We start from the raw sequence: 15,999 nt of genomic DNA on the forward strand, positions 1-15,999 counted from the left end.
TTATATTAACATTACTCACTTTATGAGTTAGTCCTGGTTGTTAAAATAGAGTTGCAGCATTCCAGTCACATTTTCGTCTTTCAGACATTGGTGCTGAGCACAAAAAAGAACCCCAAGTTGGCTGAAACTTCTTTCCATGTCAGCTGAATCTACAGTCAAGTTGGAGGAGAACCACTGCATGTTTTGCCAGGTTGGGAATGTGATCTTCAACAGCCACCCATCAGTAAATGGGATCCTCAACGTTTCCAAATGCGTCTTTGGCAATCCCTAAATACACTAGCCATTCCATGTTGCATTCTTCGGACAGCTCTAACTGCTGTTTCACTTTCATAACCTGTACAAGCAGCAACTATTTGTTTAGGATCTAGTGCATGAACAACATGGAGAAAATCAACTGCTGGTTGTTTATTTTTTTAGGTTGTACTGTCTCAGTTTATCAGCAGCACTTTGAGCTGCTGCAGATCCATTCGCATTATCAGTTGATGACGTAAGATGCTCCAGCCATGAAATTAACTCAGTTGTTTTGTCGATCACGGCAATCGAGTTTCCTTTCAGGTCACTGAGAAGGTGCTGTGTGTCCTCTTCAAAGAGAGTTGGTAAATAACGGGAATACAATTGATCTGATTTGGGACTGGCATTACCTCTCAATGTTTCCTCAAAAAATCTCTGACAACGGCTAAATCAATTTTATGCAGAGGAATGTCTTTTACACACATTCAAACAAATCTGAAAGTGACAGTTTCATGCTGTTGTAAAATGCTAGAATTATCCAGTCACAGTGCATTGTTTCTTTACTGGAGTCGATGGGCCTGCTGTTTCAGCCTCTTGCTTTAATTTCTTTTCATTCAGTTTATGTTTAGTGCTTTCCATGTGTTCTACAATTGTCTGCCTTCAAATGATCTACAGCCTTGTTGCATCCAGTACAGAACAGCATATTACCATCAACGTGAAATTTGTCCTTGCCAAACTCAGTGACACATTCTTTAGGGGTGATTTTTAAAGTTGTCAGCATCTTTTCATAACTTTAATTATTCATGTCTGGAGGCTGAAGTGAAATTTGAGATGCATTAAAACACAAACCCCTAAACGCTGTTGAGTAACCTCTATATGCCAAAGCAGTTTATTTGTGTATATTTAGCTATGTAAATTTAAAGTGCAATCAAAAATCAACCATGAGGGGGAAGTTGTGCAAACTGAATAAGTAACACTGATACTTTCAGTAAAATTTAGTTTATAGGTTTTTATTTTTTCACAAAATGTTAAATCTAAAGATTCTCTGTAAAAATGCAAATTCTGTGTATTTTTGTGTCAAAAGGATTTCTAGGATCCCTGGTAATTATACCACCCTTTTAGTCTTCTCTCATATAGACTTTTCAGTTCTTCGGATCATCCTAGTAGCCCTTCTCTGCACCTGTTCCAGTTTGAATTCATTTTTCTTGAACATGGTGATCAGAATTGCACACAGTATTCCAAATGAGGTCTTACCGATGCCTTGTACAGTGGCATTAATACTTCCCTACCTCTACCGGAAATACCTCATTTGACACATCCTAGTATTGCATTTACCTTTTCCACAGCCATTTCACATTGGTGACTCAGTCTTCCTATGGTTCATGTCTTTCTCCTCCATTGCTTTCAAGTAATGAGCCTCAGTTTATAGCTGAAATTCTGGTTATTAGGCTCTTAAGTACTGTTAAATTTCATCCAATTTATTTGACTCCATGCCTCAAGGTCATCCAATTCTTCCTGTATAATATTCCAATCCTCCTCTGTATTGACGATGCTTCCCAGCTTTGCATCATCAGCAGAGGACTATAACAGGGTTTAAAAGAGAACTATATAAATTCATGGAGGTTAAGTCCATTAATGGCTATTAGCCAGGATGGGTAAGGAATGGTGTCTCTAGCCTCTGTTTGTCAGAGGGTGGAGATGGATGGCAGGAGAGAAATCACTAGATCGTTACCTGTTAGGTTCACTCCCTCTGGGGCACCTGGCATAGGCCACTGTCGGCAGACAGGATACTGGGCTGGATGGACCTTTGGTCTGACCCAGCATGGCCATTCTTATGTTCACGCTTCATTGGCACACTCCTCCTTTTTGTGCCAAGGTTACTAATGAAAATATTAAACAAGATCTGTTCCAAGACAGATACTTGAGGAACTCCACTAGTAGAATCATAGAATATTAGGGTTGGAAGAGACCTCAGGAGGTCATCTAGTCCAATCCCCTGCTCAAAGCAGGACCAACACCAACTAAATCATTCCAGCCAAGGCTTTGTCAACCCGGGCCTTAAAAACCTCTAAGGATGGAGATTCCACCACCTCCCTAGGTGACCTATTCCAGTGCTTCACCATCCTCCTAGTGAAGCAGTGTTTCCTAATATCCAAGCAAGACCTCCCCCACTGCAACTTGAGACCATTGCTTCTTGTTCTGTCATATGCCACCACTGAGAACAGCCTAGCTCCATCCTCTTTGGAACCCCCCCTTCAGGTAGTTGAAGGCTGCTGTCAAATCCCCCCTCACTCTTCTCTTCTGCAGACTAAATAACCCTAGTTCCTCATAAGTCATGTACCCCAGCCCCCTAATAATTTTTGTTGCCCTCTGCTGGACTCTCTCCAATTTGTCCACATCTTTCTGTAGTGGGGGGACCAGTGCTGAATAGAGGGGAATAATCACTTCCCTCAATCTGCTGGCAATGCTCCTACTAATACAGCCCAATATGCCGTTGGCCTTCTTGGCAATGAGGGCACATTGTCGACTTATATCCAACTTCTCATCCACTGTAATCCCCAGGTCCTTTTCTGCAGAACTGCTGCTTAGCCAGTCAGTCCCCACCCTGTAGTGGAGCATGGGATTCTTCCTTCCTAAGTGTAGGACTCTGCACTTGTCCTTGTTGAAACTCATCAGATTTCTTTTTTCCCAATCCTTCAATTTGTCTAGGTCACTTTGGACCTTATCCCTACCCTCCAACGTATCTACCTCTCCCCCCAGCTCAGTGTCATCTGTTTAGTGTCATCTGAGGGCGCAATTAATCCCATCATCCAGATCATTGATAAAATGTTGAACAAAACCGGCCCCAGGAGCACTCCTTGATACTAACCCCCCACCAGCCGGAGAATTCTCCTTTCAGAAAAACCCATGTCTCTCTAAAAAGAAAAGGAGTACTTGTGGCACCTTAGAGACTAACCAATTTATTTGAGCATGAGCTTTCGTGAGCTACAGCTCACGAAAGCTCATGCTCAAATAAATTGGTTAGTCTCTAAGGTGCCACAAGTACTCCTTTTCTTTTTGCGAATACAGACTAACACGGCTGTTCCTCTGAAACCATGTCTCTCTGTTAGCCACTTTCTTAACCACGTTAGAATTTCAATCCTAAACCCCACATTCTCTAGTTTAACTAACAATTTCCCATGTTTAACCATATCAGGTGCTATACTGAAGTCCAGACAGATTAGATGTACTAAATTTCCCCTTAAATATACTTACTATTCTTGCTCTTCTTCAATCATATGGTACCACATCCAATTTGAAATATTTATTAAAAATACTCACTACTGAACTTGCAATTTCTTGTGCCATTTGTTGCAGTATTTTAGGATGGAGATTATCCAGCCCTGATTTGAGTGTATTAAACTCTGAGTTTTGCTTCCACCTTGAATGTGGTAATTTCCATTTCTATGCACGCTTTTCCATTAGGTATCCTGCCTTTGCCCCCGTGTGCTACGTTGCCATCCTTATTGAAAACGGATATAAAGTATTCATTTAGTTTTTGGGACATAACCTAGATCACCATTAGTGTTCTGGTAGATTTTGCTTATTTTGGCTCATCAATTGGTTGTGGTCAATGATGAGAAACAGTCAAACCAAACCAAATTAGTACCAAATCCAAATAAAGTCTTTTACTTGCTTCTCTGTAGACAATTAAGTGGGGATAATATTTCTTCTTTGGCTCCATAAGGGAAAAATCTAGTCCCAATACATAATGTTACTCAGAGTATCCACAAAATCCAACTCCTTAAAGCAAGATTTCTCACAAATGTGCTATGAACTAGACACATCATGCATAACAGATCCTTCCTAATTTGCCTGGTCAGAAACAATGCCTACATGAAAGACTATGTATTCTGAGGAAACGCTCAATCTCAGATAAAAATCACAAAAATTCTAAACAAGAGTCACATTATTGGCTTGTTTACATAACTGTAGAGAACTGGGGCTCTACTTACCGTATAGTTTTAATTCTGTTCTAAATCAGTGGGGAAACCTTCCCTCCAAGCATGCACTTTCCAATCGCTTTGATTAAACATATGAACAAAACTTTTAGGGGAAGGCTTTACCTGGAGTCTCTCAGCTCCTGATCCAGTTAAGCAATAGTAGTTAACTGAACTGATAATCAAAAGAAATAAATAAGATCTCCCTTTTCTCTCCATCTTTTTACAATTGTAGGGTTATCTGGGAGTTTTTTAAAACATCCTTCTCAAACATGTTAAATCCCAAATCTGCTACCTGTTGTCTTCTATTTAGTAGTCTCACCACAAGTCACTAGGGTGTTCTTAGAGCTCTGAGAAGAACAACAAGGCTCTCAATCTTGCCTTCAGGAGCAACTCTGAAGCATAGAAGTAAGGGTAGCAGTACTGCAATCCCCCTACGATAACTTTGTGACCCTGCAGGACACCTTTTTTGGTCAGGACCCCTACAATTACAATACTGTGAAATTTCAGATTTAAATACCTGAAATAATGAAATTTACAATTTTTAATATCCTATGCACACGAAATTAACCAAAATGGACCATGAATTTGGTAGGGCCCTATTCATAACTTCCTCTGCTATAAACAATTCCACTGGAGAAATGGACTAAGTAATCTTTCCCAATCTTACAGATCATTAGTAAGATCACACTAAAAGACTGGCATATAAATTTTCTTTTTTTAAAAAAAGGGTTTTGCACTGCATGACACTGCACTATCGGTGTGATAGGCTAAAATTGTTGCATCTTTCATTGAGACACAGAAGATTGATGTAGCAGAGTATTTCAAGAGTAACTTCACTTATCTGCATTTTTGTTTACTTCACATTCAGCAAGACTCTTGGGAACTCATTAAAAATAAATTATTTATGAATTTCAATTTCTGCCCATTGAGTTTGAAGTCGGAAGGAATTCGCTCCAAAAGTGTTCTACGTATCCTGACCTTTTACCAGTACATCAATTGTTATTTATTTTGTTAGATTTGTATTTTGTGAACCTAATAGCCCAAGTTTGCTTATTGATGTATTTCTTATTGAAATCAGGGTGCTGTTTACTAAAGCCTTGTTTTCTGGGATCCTTGTAGTATTTGATACATTTCAATTAAACAGGTCTATCATTAACTCTTTCAATGCTGTGGCATTATCAATAAACAAAGGCATAATTTAAAAAAATCAAATTAATCACTAATAAATACTGCCATTTAAAACTTGCTACTGCTCTCTTGGGTCTCCATCTTCTTGGGGAACGTTTAAAGAGGTTCCAACTGTAGCAGAAACCAAACTGTTTGAAAATTCTAGTTACCAATACACGCTATTTTCAATACCTCCACAGGGCTGCACATGCTCTGGCAAGTAGCTCATTTACATCCATAAGCAACAAGGTGATTTTAAAAGATTATTAGGATTGAGGGTCTAAGGATTCAGTTTGCAAAGAAGAGGGAAAGAAAGTCCAAAATATAATCAACAGTAGAGTGATTTTAGATCTACAGATAAAAAAGGCTATCCGTATAAAGTAATATCTATATTGCATATTATATTATTCTCATTTTTTATTCTTAGTCTTTTTGCCTAAGATTGTGTATATGCCTAAAATTACTATATAGGAATGCTTTTATAAATATAAAAGATACAAACAAAAAAAACTTTAAAAAGGAAACCATTTTAACTACTTATTTTCTTTTAATCTTTTATTTTTATCAAAACATTCCTATCCAGTAACTTTAGGCATTACACAATAGCAAGAGACAGACCAAACCTTTCATACTGACTACCTCCCAATCAACACTCTCCTTCCTTACTTCCTAAAACAAAGCTAAACAGCTTTGTATCTTTCCCAAAAAAATCAATCTCTGTCTATTGCTCACAGTGTTGTTATAGTCATGCTGGTCCCAGGACATGAGACAAACAAGGTGGAAGAGGTAATATCTTTTACTGGACCAACTTTGCTGGTGGAAGGGCAGAGCTTTCAAGCTACACAGTGTTCCTTCTTCAGATCTGTCTACATCAGATCATGTTCTTCTTTTACAAGAGGTTTTTTTTTTCTTCTGTTTTTCTGTTTTTTTTAAAGGGGGAGGAAAGTAGAAAGATATATCTAAAAAATTTTAAGAGAAAAACAAAAAGGTAGGAGCAAAATCTATCCATATATTTTAAGTTTTCATTAGAAGTGATCAGCAAAATAAATTTTCATATAGACTATTCCAGAATAATTTCACGGACAGATACTAGCACTTAAGTCGTTAAAATGGTAGATATTGTTAAAGTAGGTAACAGGTGTAAGACCATAGGCACGTCTACACTACAAACTTAAACTGACCTAGGTTAGACGTACAGCCACTGCAGTAATTAGTCTGTGAACCTGACAAAAATGACAGCCAACAGCTAACGTAAGCAACCCCCAGTGTCTATATGTACACCATGTTGCCTTAACTACACCGACATAAGCCTCTCACATGGAAACAGAATTATGTCGTCGCTGTATTAGGGCACTTACATCAGTGAAAGCAAGGCTGTAGTGTAGACACGGACATAATTAGGTCGACCTAAGCTGCCTTACATGGACCTAACTCCGTAGTGTAGACTAAGCCAATGTCCTAGCAGGGTTACAATTTTACTAATATTTGGGCTTATTTCTACCACAAATCACAAAAAATACTAGTCTTCCTAAATTTTTATTACTGCTCACAGCTAGAAGTAGATCAGCTCCCATTCCTTTGGCAGCTAATATATTCCCAAAGTTTCCTGATACATTACCCTATTCACTCAGAAACAACAGGATAATTATCTAGAAGGGAATAAAAGGTTAAAATAATCCAATAGATGTCAGTTCATTGTCTGACTCTCAAGCTTTTATTTCCACGTTCAAAAGAAAAAAAATCCTAAATTATTCCAGCCAAGTTGAAAGGCATCAATATCCTCAAGAGAAATTCACCAGAAGCTTTAATTGCCTGAGTACAAACTCTAAAGCTAACCTTTCCCAGTGAAACAGTTCAACTCATGCCAACACTGTAACAAGAGGCTAAAATAAATGCCTTTGAGGCAACATAAAAGTGTTGTCTTCAATAAGAGGTCACCTAGGGGTAGTGCACTGTACCGCCAGAAGGGAGATCAGGGTTATATTTCCTGTTAATTGATCTCTGGCCCAGCAGAGGGTGAAAGCACCATGAAAGCAACATGCTCACCTCCTGGGAGTGGAGGGGTGTGGCTCACAATGCTCAATCATTTTTCACATCTGATTATAATGAGGCATTGACAGGCTACGCAGAGTTCCATCTAGTTCTCCTCAGGAAGGATGGCTGCGAAGTAGGACTGAGGGAAAATCCTTGCGCTTCTTGCACACGAACAAAGGAGTCCTCCACCCATCCCCCAAGAAAAGAAATAAACAAGTACTCAATAAGATCAAAGATACAGCTATCTTCTGATTAACACATACAATAGTATCTTGTAAGTCAGCAGAAGCAAACATATATCTTGTTTTACAAATTGATTCATAAAACAACTAAGTTACCTGAAAAACAAATTTGAATATCTGATTCTAGACCTACCAGATCAAAAATAGTCACTCCCAGATGCTCACATTAGATGTCTCATGAAATAGGATAGGAAATGTCTGAAAAGGAAGGCTACTCTAATTCAATAGCCACTTTCCAGTCATTCATAGGAAAAAAACATTCAGATTATACTGATTGTAAGCGCTAGGGTAAGTGCAATAAGGTGTTTGGGGAGGGGGAGGAGGGTTGGCATGTATGGCAAAATTTCACCTAGCTCCTAGTTTACTTAATTCTATCTAAGATTATTTTATGTTGATGTCATTGTTCTCTCCCCTGCTCTCCCAAATTTCAGGTGCAAGTGAGGTAAAAGTAACCCAAGTGGAGTGCTTAACAGTGCAAGGAAATATCTAGGAAAGTACATATTTGGTGGGAGTAGAGAAAAAAGAATCACCTAGTATGGGCATTTCTAAGTTCGTATAGAAACCGCACACACACACAGGCAGAGCCACATCCCCCCCACAAAGCAGCTCTTCCCCTCCATTTTAAAAAGTTTCATAACCAGCTACCAAGTTTATTTTATTTATGAGAAGAGTAGCACAGTGGAGTCTGAGCAGAGAACTGAAGGTCAAATCACAAATCTGGAAATAACTCTCTGTGACTTTGAGCAAGTCATTTAACCTCTGTCTCAGTTTTCTCATCTATAAGATTAAGATAACACAGCACCTGTTTAGCTCACAGTACTGTTGTCAGGATTTGTAAGTGCCATGCATTTTGTTCTATTTCTATTAGTATTATTAGCTAGCTAGCCAGCCAGCCAATGGAGCTAAAAATACTATATTTTGGTTATGCTGATCCAGACTTGTGCTTCCCACAACTATTAGTGGGGAATAGTGGGGAAGAAAAAATGACATGAGTCACCATTCTATCTAGCCCACAATTATCTGCCATTTCTTCTCACACCTTGTTTTTTCCCTCAGTTCGTGTTTCTGGCTGCACCACCTCTGCATTTCTCAGATCTTTTTCTCCGATTGTTCTTGTGTGCTCTCATTTCTCTCTCTGTCTGTAAGGTCAGTAGTTGTGCTTTTTAGGGTTGAAGAGGTAAAGGTGTAAAAGTTCACCTATACTTGATAAGAAAGGCAAATGATTTTCTCAAATTAGAATTTGTATGTTTCCTTCTGCACCTAGTGCTTTTCATGAAGTACCAAGCAACAGAGGAGAGTACAGAATCCTATTCAAGGGATCACTTGGGTTACTTAGGATCCTAGTAAGGTTTCCCTCTGAAACTGGCTCCATGTGTAAAGCACAACGTATGGGGAAACAGTAGATATAAAAACAATTTCCCCACGTAACAATCTGTGCTATTTTCTCAAATTTTATAGTGTTCTGCCAGTAACCAAGTGTCTCAATGCAAAATACAAAAATACTAATCGCCAAGTAACAAGCCAGGCTCACTTTACTCTGAAGCACCTACCTGAATTGCTGAGTTCATGAAACACGTATTTCCCAAGTTACTTAGGCCACAGAGGCCAGGCTGCTCATTGTGTCTTCCTGGCTCTGAATAATCATAGTTCTTATAAGCAGTGTATGATGGGAGGCAATAGTTTGAATTTTTCACACTGTAAGAAAACAAAACATTTTTCACAATGTAGCCACACGACCTGTAATGCTTTAATACTTCCAGTATTTTTGGTAATTATCAAATAAGTTATCTAAAATTAAAAGTAACTATTGTTAACTAGATATCTTCTTCGAAGCATTTAACTTTGGAACTTATCAATCTTAAATCTCAGTCAAAAAGAAAAGGAAGTTCTCTTTCCCTGCAAGCAACCAAACATTTTCATGCACTGAAACAACCAAAACAGACTACTATTGTATCTCTCTACCCTTGATTTACAGGAGCAGCTTCACAGCTCACTCCATTCTTCATTGCTCCATCAAATTTAAAACACTCAGACTTTAGGCACCACCACCAGCAATAAACCATCTCATGTATATCCTTTCTGCATTCTGCTACTGTAAGAGTGAGGACAGTAGAAACTGGAATGAAGAGTTGTGCTTTGGTTACAGGTGAGAACTGAGATTTCCAAGGCCACGGTGACATCACTGGCTTGATGCATTAGAAACTCTATTTATAGTTTCACTGCTAAGACAGCACAATACAGCATTCAAATGCGGGAAAAAACCTGGAGTAATAAGGAATGCACAAAATGCATTCTAACAAGTACATTCCAACTTCATAAAGCTGTACCATGTACCTACCTAGAGAGACTGGAGGAGACTATATAATAACTAAAATGTTAGCTCAGTTAAGAGTAATTTATTACCATGACAGAATACTAAATATAACCCCCCTCCCACAGTAAAATAAGCATATTTTAGAAAATTAGAAGGGTAAAAGAGCTCAGTAAAACAGCAAGTTTTATCTTACATATAGAAAAAAAATTTAAAATCCACATAAAAGATTAAAATTCCTTAAACTATTTTTAGTTACTAATCATATGAAATATTTATGATAGCTTTAGATAAGATTCAAGAGCATTTCTACAAACCTCAAATATTTCACATTGGAATACACCTGAACAAGATTTTGAAGGTCATTTGCTAAGAAAAAGCATGAAAAGGAAAGAACTTGCAGTGCAACAAATTAATCCTTATAATCTTAAAAATACAAGTGGGTGACAGTGGCTTATGATGTACCTTGGGCACTTTTCAATTTAAAAAATATCCCTTAAAACTTGTATTCAGTATACTCAATTTAAATGATTACAAGATGAACTCCCACTTTCAGTCCTCCTCTGTACATGTATTTTAATTCAGCAGTTTTGCTGAGTTAATCTGAAAGTATTTCACTACTGATGAAGAAAACCAATTTTAAGACAGTCTGCTCTCTTGAGCATTACAAAGAAAAAAAATAATCGAGAATCTCTTCTTCCTCAAAGACACACATGCAAGAATCAAGTATACCTCATATTTCTAAAAAAGCTCTTCAGTCCCTTAGAGATCGACACTAAGGGAAAGAACCTTGCATCGATCTGAGGCATAATGCATACACAGGGGTCATAATATTAACAGTATAAGTAGCATTAAAATAGCCAGGAAACTTATAGATGTAAATATCAGTGTTTGCACAGACCAAAACATATGCAACATTGTCTTTGGATTACACTATTTTGTAACTAATTTTTTATATTAAAATACAATTAATCAGATGAAGATAAATTGATACTGATTTTTTTGTTTTAACCCGAGTGTCATACAGAGGTGATACACTGCCTTTTGTATTTTGTGGTACACACTACCGAAAATTATGTGGTAAATATAATATTCCTGTGGCAGTGTAAAATAAAATGAAAGTATTCCAAAAGATGAAATACACACAAATTCAGGTAAGCTATCAATGCTGAGCTGTTGTGAGGGAAATGCATCTGTCCAAATTTACTTGTCCAAAGGGAATCTATTTCTATTCTCAATTCTGGCCCACAAAAGAGGTATGTTCTAGTGGTTTGGAGACTGTGGCTGCTCCTCCTCCCCCCGCCCCAGGTCAATTTTGCTCAGTGACCCTCATTTCCCAATGGCGGAAGCGCTCCTGTAATTGGTGCAATGCCTGTGCCGCCTGATTTAATAAACATTCTGGCAACAGGTGTGGGAAAGTCTCTTTTACAACCATTATTGCAGCCAATAAGCTGCAGAAATACTGGGAACTTGGTGAGAGTAAATCCCTTTACTTCTTGAGCTGAATGCTGTGTACACTTGGGAACCATGAAGTTTCTTGTGATATCTACCTTGTCATATGAAGTTTCAACAGACTATAAGAATATAACTTCCATATTGAACGGGGATTCCAGGAGGTTAGCAGAGACTCTATGGGCTCACTAGCAGAGGGTTAACAATGGAGAGCCATCAAAAGACATTAACCTGAATGACAGGTTTCAGAGGAACAGCCGTGTTAGTCTGTATTCGCAAAAAGAATTTCATAGTTTCATATTCTCTGTGTGTATATAAAGTCTGCTGCAGTTTCCACGGTATACATCTGATGAAGTGAGCTGTAGCTCACGAAAGCTCATGCTCAAATAAATTGGTTAGTCTCTAAGGTGCCACGAGTACTCCTTTTCTATTAACCTGAATGTTCTTCCACTCAAGTGGAAGTACCATAGAATAATGCAAGGGCTGCAGCCCAGGGGAACCAGTTTTCTCAGTCTGGACTTCAGGTGGGCTGTGACCAAGCCAACAAATCACCTGAGGATGGACATGAAGTTGCTGAGGGGGGAACCTCAGAGAGGAGTCTGGATCTTCATAAAAGGACAAGTTCTGCCCTTAGAAAGGTGCTCTCTCACTGACCAGAACAAAAACACAAGATTGGGCAATATAGATGGAGGAGAGGAAGGTTCCGGGCCCCTGAAAAGACTGACCAACATCCACAGAGAGCTCTCAAAAGGGTAAGGACACTGGAGACAGGGTTTTGTTATTTTTATTATTTTTCCATAGATCTCTGTATTTCTTGTGCTGTGTCTATGAGTAAAGTGTAACTAATTTACAAATTCCTTTTCAAAGTCTGTGTCCCTTATTTTAACTGTCACAATTTCCAGTGGATGAAATAATAATCTAGAGCACCCACAACTTTAATGGAACACTGGGGAACATGCAATTGCTACTGGGGAGGATTGGGAGGGTCAGCACTAGTTTTGGAGCCAAGGCAGTTACACTGAAGAGTCCCAGCGCTAAGGGGGTGTGTTTGTGTGCGCACGCGCACTTGAGAGTGTATCTGGAAGCTCTGAGCTTGAAATAGTGACTAGACTCCAGGATCGAACCGTTGGGCCTATTACAGCAGCATGATAAGCATCCACAAGGGGAAGCTCAGCCAGGATTGTAAGGACGTCTCTCCTTTTCAGGTTTTAGTATCAGAATAGTATAAGACTGGAGTATACTCTAAGCCTAAACCAGGATTAACAGCAAAGTCAGCTCCACATTTCTATTTAGGCTTTCAACAAGCATCTTCTCAATATCATTCTCTTATGTATCTAAACTTAACTTGAACAAACCATTGCTATGGGTAAAACACTTCAGTTTCTACACCCATTGTCTCTTTGATATGTCTGCTGAGATTTTGAACAAAAGTACCAGCACCCTGGAGACGCCTGACACGTAGGAAGTGATCATCATCGACGACCCCTCGAGGTCGAGGATGATCTCTTTCAGAGGTTTTATTTTTCACGGGTCCTTTGGTGACTGAAGATTCTGATTCTTGAGACACAGGCTCATTGGCAGACATTGGAGGTGGTGTTGGAAGACAAGGTTGGGCCGAAATTGCTGCGTGACTGTTGTCTTTCCTTTTCTGGCATTTTTCTGTGACCAGGGAAGGTGATTTTCCTTCAAAGTGGACATTCCCTTTCTGACAAGTCTTTGCCAGTTATCCCTATCCTGGGCTGCTGTCTCCTACTGTGCGGTGTCAATGCCATTTCTCTTGATGTTTATCTTGAGGGTATCTTTAAAGCATTTCTTTGGGCCTCATCGTTTCTTTCTCCTTTGGCGAGCTGGGCATACAGCAGTTATACATCAGGCATGCGCACACAGAGCCCGCTCCACCTCAGCTGGTGTTGGATAATCAGGGCCTCAACACTGAAGATGTTGGCCTCAGTGAGGACACTGACATTAATGCGATGATTCTCCCACTTTATGTTGAGGATCTTCCATAGAAAGTGCTGGTGCTGACAGTCCAGGTTTTTCAGGTGTTTTCTGTAGGTCACCCAAGTCTCACAGCCTTGGAGAGTTGGGATTACCACCGCTTTGTAAACTAACAGTTTAGTATGTGTTCGGATGTTGTGATTGTTGAACACCCGTTGAGACAGTCTGCCAAAGGTAAAGTTGGCACTGCGAATTCTGTGCTGAATTTCGACATCTCTGTCTGCCCTCCATGACAGATGGCTGCTAAGACAGGCAAAATATTCTACATTTTCCAGTTCTTCTTTGTCGATACAGATCTTCCTTGTTGGGTCTGGTGATTGACCGGGGACTGTCTGGTGGAGAAGTTTTTTTTTGCCGACGTTCAGAGTTAGCCCTAGGCTTTGCTAAGCTTCAGAGAAGCAATTAAAGTCTGTTTGAAGATCCTCCTTTGAGTGTGCAACTACCGCACAATCTTACCGCAATCTCACCTTACTGCCCTGGGTGACCCTACCAGGAGTACAGGACTCCAGACAGCATCTCTCTTAGGATCTTAAGTATATGCAAGCTTCTCCACCACATCAAGGTGACAGCACAAGGAGAAGAGGTAGTGATAGGAAACAACTGACTAGCTGGAGAGGACTTTCTTGGTTAGATCTGAAGCAGTTCTCACAAGTGAAAAGCTTCATATCCTACACCTCCTAGTTATCTATTCTCTTACTCCTATTTTTCAAGGAACTCGAACATATTTCAAAAGTACCTGACACTAAGCAACACATGAAACATATATTCACTATTTCACATTACAACTTAAAATTATAAAAATTAAGACCTAAATTTAGCCATTTCCATCCTCTTAAAATCACCACTAGAGTATAATATGACAATCCTCCTATAATGCTATCATTTCAAGAGGATCAATAAATTGAAAAGTATACCAAAGATTAACTACTGGGGATCCTTAGTATAATATTCTATCATTTGCATGGTTAAAGCTCAGGCTAATGGTAAATACACTAATTTACAAATTAAGGCGCTGGTCCTACGAAGACTTATGTGCATAATTATTTCTATTGCCTACTCAATAGAAATGAAAAGTTATGAAAAGTTAAACATGCTTAAATATTTGCAGAATTGAGGCTCTAGTATCTATCAGAACACTTTCTCAACTACACAGGTTTCTAAAACAGACTAACACATGTTGAATTTTTGCCTTGTAAATTACATCCCTCTATGGTCAAACAATCTTATTGCAGCTAAAACTGTTTATTATGACTAGCCATGTAAGTTGGTCAAGTTTTGGTGCCAAAAGCTAATGACATGACTGTTTCAGTCAATACTGATTGTCTCTTGTTTATTTTCTTCTCCCTTTTTGTTACTCATTAGCTTCTGCCATCTTCAAAGCAAATTTCGGGGATTTCTTTTGAGCCAGGGCAACTAATTCGTACTTGGAGCTGCAGAAGCACCATAGAATCCTGCAATTTCTACAGTCCTCCAAAGCATCTGACAGCAGTGCAAGAGACCCTGAAATGTGTGTTTGCTCCAAATGCAGCGGCCAGCTGCACAACTAGGCAGAAGGAGAGTTTCCTCAGGGAAAACGACATTTGGAGGCCGCAAGGGAAAATGGGGAGGTGCACACAAGCTGATCTTAGTCCTTAAGAGTATAATACAATTACATACAGTACAGTCAAATATTACAATTTACATCTGAAGCTACAAAACTATTAATTTAATGTTACAGATACAAAAGTCGGGATAGTAACAGATATGGCTCAGTTAGTAATTAATTGATCTTAAAATATGTATTTTATATTACTGGGTATACTGATAAATGCTTTTCTTTATGATATATACATTTCGGAATATTTTCTGTTTTTGTGAAAATAACTAACTATGATTTTTGTTCAATTAAATTTAACCATATCATTGCATTAATAAGTATTTTTCCCCAAGGAGTTTACTTGGTTTGGGAAAAAATAAACCTGAATAATTTCACACTGAAAATCTGATTCTTTGTGAACTGTACTATGTATGTCATGCAAATGTGCAATGTTCCGATTGCCCATTCTGTTAGCTTTTTTGAGTGTTGCTGCACATTGAGCAGATATTTTCATATGTGCAATATTCTGATTGCCTACTGAAATAAATATGCATTTATGTAAATGAATAAAAGAAAACCGTTTTTATTTCAATACACAGCTCTCCAGAAATAGTTATGGATACCTGGTTACTCAAAAAGGTTTGTACCCATATTTTCAAACACGTGGGATGCTTTAATTTCTAAATCAAATTTCAAATATGTCTATTGTGTAACACACTGAGGACCAATTCCGTGGAATGTCTGAAGTTCTAAAATAAGCAGTTTGAGTTATTCATTTTACTTTGTTTTTCATATGAAAAGCCTCAGAAAAGTTCAGAAAACTAAACAATTGAACAGAATTTTACCCAAAGTTCCCATAAAATTCACATTGTGGCTTCAAACAAATATGAATATCATCAGCCTGAGGAAAATTGTTGTAGAAAGTTGCAAGCACTAGAAACAGGCTCCATAAGTGTCTTTTAAAATGTCTATGGTGATATGAAACTGAAAATGCGTAAGTTGGAT

General features: G+C 38.6%; 1 protein-coding gene across 8 annotated transcripts in view; it reads right to left on the reverse strand.

Moving 5' to 3' along the window:
• Nucleotides 1-15,999, reverse strand: part of USP15 (ubiquitin specific peptidase 15) — a 138,573-nt gene that overhangs the window by 42,524 nt on the left and 80,050 nt on the right. For 3 of the 8 annotated variants that reach the window (XM_048835942.1, XM_048835941.1, XM_048835944.2), the window contains one exon: nucleotides 9,208-9,352. In XM_048835942.1, coding sequence (XP_048691899.1) covers nucleotides 9,208-9,352 — 145 coding nt within the window. The other 5 variants (XR_007354602.2, XR_007354604.2, XR_007354603.2 and 2 more) reach the window with 5 other exon arrangements.

Source organism: Caretta caretta, chromosome 1 (genome assembly GCF_965140235.1).
Source record: "Caretta caretta isolate rCarCar2 chromosome 1, rCarCar1.hap1, whole genome shotgun sequence".
In the NCBI taxonomy this organism is placed as follows: domain Eukaryota; kingdom Metazoa; phylum Chordata; order Testudines; family Cheloniidae; genus Caretta; species Caretta caretta.